General features: G+C 48.9%; 1 protein-coding gene across 1 annotated transcript; it reads left to right on the forward strand.

Annotated features, from left to right (window-relative positions):
• The first annotated feature begins 999 nt into the window (after positions 1-999).
• Positions 1000-2596, forward strand: STBD1 (starch binding domain 1). The gene is made up of 2 exons (XM_058024786.1): positions 1000-1237; positions 1348-2596. Exons 1-2 carry the CDS (start codon positions 1000-1002, stop codon positions 2148-2150), a joined length of 1041 nt encoding a protein of 346 aa, XP_057880769.1. The 3' UTR covers positions 2151-2596.
• Positions 2597-5900: the final 3304 nt, after the last annotated feature.

Here is a 5900-nt window from a genome sequence, read left to right on the forward strand (position 1 = left end):
CTTCTATAAATTCGAGTGACATTTACTGTCCCGTTAAGCTGAGGGGGCGCTGCTGGAACTGACACTGAAAGATAAAGAAGTAAAGAAGTTCACACACTGGAAATAGACTTACTGCGACATCCACTTAGCCATTCTCTTCTCTAATGAGATACTGGGCAAAAGCTCATCAGTGGGTTTTAGAGAGCCAGTCATGACCACACCTTTGGTCAGATAAAGAGAATGGATTTTAAAAAGGCAGCAAACAGAACCGAGTGGGACTGCCTCCCCCACTCCTTCCCTGCTGGTAATCTTCGGTGTTATAAACATTTTCAGAGTTTGTCACTCCAGAACTGCCAGTTCAAAACACAAATCCCAAAGTGCATTTACTAAATTTCTCAGGTTTCTACTAAGATTTATCTGTATAACCTCTCAATTCTGAAATGGAGTTTGACATCATCACGTCAAGAGTAGTAAAATGAAGGTAAATTTAGGTAAACATCACATATCCTCTGTATTAATGGACTCTGAGCTCCTGATAATCCAAAAAGCTTCCTGAGCGTAACGCAGAAGCAGAGCAGGACAATGTTAAGGAAACCACTTGTAGTCATTAGAGTATGATGAAGAGGTTACAAAATCAGTGAATTCATCTCACTTTTCAAAGATACCAGAGCAGGACAAGATTGTTACCAGCACAAGCATTAAAATTATCAGCAAACCAGTCCCCCTCAGCACATCCCTGTAGGAGCATCTAAGCCCACCAGCACTGCTAGAATTAAACCTGCCCTATGTGACCCTGTCTTAACAGGCAGGCTTGGGCTTAGATGCTCTCCAGAGGTCCCTTGCAACCCAGGCGCGCGAAGACTGGAAAACTTTCTCCGCTCTGACTTTGGGAGCTCGTGCCTTCCCACCGCCTCCCGGCCCCGCCCGGCCCGCGGCGGCTCCTCCCCGGATCCGAAGCCCGGCTTAAAGCGGCGCCGGGGGGGCGGCGCCGACGGGGTCCCGCTGCAGCAGCGCCCGACCATGGCCCGCGACCGCGGCCCGCCCGTGCTGCGGCCGCCCCGCGCCGCCGCGCTGCCCGCCGAGCCCCGCGGCTGGGGCTGGCTGGGCGCAGGGCTCTGGCCGGCGCTGCTCGTGGGGCTGCTGGCCGCCATCGTCGCCTGGTTCTGGTACGGCGACAGCGACGGGCGAGCCGAGGCGGGCGGCGAGGAGGCGGCGGCCGGCAGAGTGGGGCCCCGGCGGACGAGCCCGGTGACTACAGGTAGCGGGATGGGGAGGCGATGCCGCGGCTGTCCCGGGCTGCCCCAGCCTGCGAGGACTTGGGTTTGCCGGCGCTCAGCTTAACCCGTTCTCCCTCAATGTCTCTTGCAGAGGATGCTGCGGCGGGCAGGGAGCCGGGGTGGCGGGAGGTGGCGACTGCTGCCCCGTCCGGCTCTTGGAATCCGGGAGAGGATCTGGCGGCTGTTTCAAGGGAAGAGCTTAACCACTTCCCGAGCGGTGCAGTTTTGGGCGAACCCGTGGAGCTGGAGGAGCTGATCCCGAAGCGCGGTGCCACGGACCCGGGGGAGCATCCAGCTGATAAGGCCGGCAGCCAGGCAGGCGAACTGGAAGCCCAGGTGGGACAGGCAAGTGACGGATGGTGCGTGATGAACTTGGCAGGGGCCTCTTACAATGAACGTAAGGACAGAAGTGAGGAGCAGCCGTGTCAGCCAGCTGAGAGGAGGGACTTGGACCATGAAGAGTGGGAAGTTGTTTCTGAGCACCTGGTCGAAGGGAAGGATGGCAGCATGGAAGACTCAGACAGTAAGGAATGGGAAGCAGGAGACTGCTGTGATGGGGATTCAAAAGCAAAGCGAGTTGCAGCTGTGCCCCCCATGTTCCAGAACATCCACGTGGCTTTCCGAGTGCACTACATCACCCACTCTGACACACAGCTCATCGGTGTCACGGGGGACCACGAGTGTCTGGGCCAGTGGCACAGCTACGTCCCCCTCAAGTGTGACAAGGATGGCTTCTGGTCCGAATCCATCAGTCTGCCCGCGGACACCAGAGTAGAGTGGAAATTTATCTTGGTGGAGAACGGCAAGGTCAGACGCTGGGAAGAATGCGGTAACAGGACCTTAGTGACTGAACACGAAGATCAAATTGTTCATCAGTGGTGGGGATACCATTAATGGGAAGGTGGAAGCTGCTGGTCTAATGGCAGGCCTGCCTAGGTGAACCACCAAGCCCCTAAACCTTAGGGGGGCTCCCCTTCTTCTTTAGGAGACCCTCTTGAGTGCAGAGCTCTGGAAATCCCGTATTGAACCACGTAAGCAGCAGATCTCTTTAGGAAATCTTTTGGCAACCTGAAGAATCAACTTTGAGTGCACGCTGAAGAGACACAAGGTAGGCTAAGAAGGCATGAGCAGCATTCCAAGCACCTGCTTGTCCAGGTGGATCTGGACCCTGGACTCAAGTGTTGCTTTGAGTGGGGCTATGGGAAGCATCTTGGTACCCACTGCTTGGGCTTGGGAAGCGTACTGGGAGGTGTGGCTACCAACACTGTAACAGGAACTTAAGTGTTTTAATTTATGTAATGTATTAAGGAAACAATAAACATTTTCAGATTGACAGTTCATTATCAGTTGACCAGTGACCTCACTCATTTTGGTAACTTTGATCCAAGTGAGCCACTTGACCTGAAATCTTCGTGCTAAGCAAGTGCTGAGAAGTGGCCCTCCCTCTTGGAGTAACAAAAGGTTGAACCCCAAAATAGTTCATTCTCTACCCCCTACTGTCCAGCAATCATCTCGGCTCAAATGAAAGGCTTGGCAGGCAGCTCCACTTCTGCTGAGGGGAGAGCAAAGGTCACAAAGGACTGTCACAGCTTAATGAATTACTTTGTCAGGGTGTGAGCAGGCTTTTAAAAAAAACCTGGAATGCTGTGATGGCCAGGGATTAGGGTTCTGGCTGGAACAGAGAGGGGTGGCATACTGATTAACAATACCACAGTATTGTTAGCAAATACTTGGTTTGAACTTGTAAATATTTTTTTAAGCCTAAGCTTTTCACCTTGAATTTAAGCTGTGGCCTTCTAGTAAGCCAGATGAAGTAGTATGCTTCCAGCATCAGCTAGGTGGTATCTTTATATGATAGAAGCAGAAACCTGCCCTGCTTCCCTGCCTTTTGTATTTTTAGGTACAAATACATGCTGCCACTTGAGCAAGCTCCTCTCTCCATAATGCTGAACCAAGCATTACAAGACCAAGCCTGCAAACAGCCTTTGCCTTGAGTGAGCTTGGTCTCGGAGAGCAGAGTTTTGTAGATCTGCAAGTATACAAATTACAGCTTGGAAGAGGTACTTCAAAAAGCACATCACTAAATGCCTCTGCTAATTCCTTCCTGCTCTGTGCAGTGGAGCAGCCTGGATGTGTGAAATAGAATGGCTTTGGTGAAAGACTGGAAGATGAACTTCAGAGCTGACCTCCTGCATCTGGTGGGTTAATGGGTATCCACTCGGTGGGACAGTGTTGGGAAGAACAAGTGTTGGCAAAGTTCTTACTGGGACTTGGATACCAGCTGTTCAGTGAGGGAGGGTTGAGCTGCCTGCTTCTGCAGACCTGGCCACAAAATAGCTCAAGGAAAACCTGGGAGGGTATTGAGGGGAGGGTGAGGAGGGAGAGAGACTGCCAATTCCAACCCGCAATTTAGAATTTTCATTTTTTATCCAGCAGAACAACTTCAGCTGCATTCTTAGCACTTGGCTTTTCTCACAAGAAACTGAAGTGGATACTATAGGTAATATTCAGCAGCAATAGAAGGTGATCTTCAGAAATCCCTGGAGCTGCCGCCTGAGCGTATTTATACACACGCCTGAGGCTTGTCTGAGGAGATTAACTGTGCTATTAGATTAAGTTATTCACCAGAAAGCTACTTAACCTATGCTAGAATAGATTCTCTAATGCAATGGTGAACATGTCAAACAGACCAACCCCAAGAACTCTTTTAAATTGAGAACAACTTAATTTTTTAATTAAGCACCCTGCACTTTGATCCCACAGACAACACAGTCCTCATGATTGTATCACCTTGCTGAATGATCAGCTAGGGTTTCTACCAAGACCTGCACTGGGCTTTTGCTAAAAAAACCTCCAAGTTATTATGATAGTCCCAGCAGGACCTGTGGTACATAAATTAAATGGTTTGGGTATGGTGAAAGAAAGAAGTCTGGATTTCAGTTTTTCTGGAGGAACCTATTAGTATTTTCTCCAAGTTCACAGGTGTGTTTTCTCATTATTGAACAATATTTGCTCAAAGGTGAAGGCAGATTTAAACAAAGTTGCCTTGCTGCATAAAAAAGATGCTGCTGGAATGGCTGATAGCTGTCTAATACAATGTCCTGGCTGTGAGACCAGTGCAGCTGTATGTGACAAACAACTTATTGTTGTTTGGATCTAACAGCCAGTGGCTCAGGAGATGTCCAAGCAAACAATAAACTGCCTCACTCATAGCTCGGCAAAGCCTGTAACCACAGAGCTACCTTTAAAGTTCACCTGCTCATACCCCTGACAACCATCTTCTGTCAAATTAGACAGAATTTGATTGCTTTAATGTGAAACACAAACTATTCCTTTTTGTCAAGTAGTTTGTTGCACAAATGCTGAATGCTGCAGCTGGATGGTGAGCTGTGCAAGCAGCCTGAGGGGACTGGGCATAGGCCATTTTAAAGTCCCCTGCTAAAACCTTCCCTGCAGCTATTTTGCTTTGCAAAACCCACACCCATCTCACATTGTCTCTGGGAGTTGAACTCACCCTTTGGAGCCTCTGCACCTATGAGCCCTGCTGTTAAATTTTCTCTCCCAGGGGTTGGTTGCCATCTGTGGTGTCCCTGCTGTGGGCAAGCTTGGCCCAACAGTCCTGCTGTGCCATCCACCTGCAGGACATGGAATAACAAGTGCTGTGAGGCTGCATGCATTCAGCTGCTCTAAGGCTCATGTGTCTATGAGCCTGTTCCTTGCCTACTGCTGGTGGCGGGGGGAAGCCCAGACCTGTCCCCAGCTCTCTGGATGCCAGCAAAGTGATGTTAAGCTGCTGTTTTGTACTGGCAGATGTCCCTCCCTTCTCTCTGACCCCTTCATCTGCCCCCTGCCCTTGGCACACAGCCGCAGCTTCTGAAACTCTTTTTTAGCTTGGCTCCTTGAATACAACTGAGAGTACACTTAGCAGTGACCTTTCCTAGGGGTTCTTATTCTCTACATCTGACTGTCCCCTTGAGAAAATTTTGGAAGATTTGTCCAATATTCGTGGCAAGTCCAATCTGTGATTCATGTGCCATCAAACCAATTCTTTCATTTTCAATGCAACTGATTTCTAGGAAAGGGGAGATGTGTTTACTAATCTTTTGTCCGAGCTTGCAACACTGGTACAAAAAGTATCTGAAACAGTGCAAAAAAATTATTAGAAAAACTAAAAAAATTTCTCCAATTAAAATACTGTTGGCAGAAACTGAGGATAGCTGAAGCACAACTCGGTAATTTCTTCTCCCCACACAAGATGCAAACTAAAGCTGGGTGAGTCCATTCTCCTTAAATGAATCACAGTACAGTGTGGAATTCAAGCTTCAACTGGAAGAGTTTAGCTTAGACACAGGGAGAAATTCTTCCCATTGAGGGTGCTGAGCCCTGGCACAGGATGCCCAAAGAAGCTGTGGCTGCCCCATCCCTGGAAGTGTCCAAGGCTGGTTTGGATGGGGCTTGGAGCAACCTGGGATAGTGTAAGGTGCCCCAGCCCATAGCAAGGGGTTGGAAGGAGATTAAATTACCCTTAAAGTTACTTTCTGCTCTGTACTTCCTGCTAATTTAAAATAAGAGCTATAAACAAGAATTTTAAAATTGTAAGGGCTTTTTATTCTTTTATTATTAATATTTAAAACCAACTTAAAC

This window comes from Melospiza georgiana, chromosome 5 (assembly GCF_028018845.1).
Source record: "Melospiza georgiana isolate bMelGeo1 chromosome 5, bMelGeo1.pri, whole genome shotgun sequence".
NCBI classification, from domain to species: domain Eukaryota; kingdom Metazoa; phylum Chordata; class Aves; order Passeriformes; family Passerellidae; genus Melospiza; species Melospiza georgiana.

Excerpts from the sequence above, each read along its gene's own strand:
- STBD1 (XM_058024786.1), top strand. The coding sequence starts at position 1,000 with ATGGCCCGCGACCGCGGCCCGCCCGTGCTGCGGCCGCCCCGCGCCGCC. Across the intron at positions 1,238-1,347 it reads GACGAGCCCGGTGACTACAG|AGGATGCTGCGGCGGGCAGG; the intron begins GTAGCGGGATGG and ends TGTCTCTTGCAG.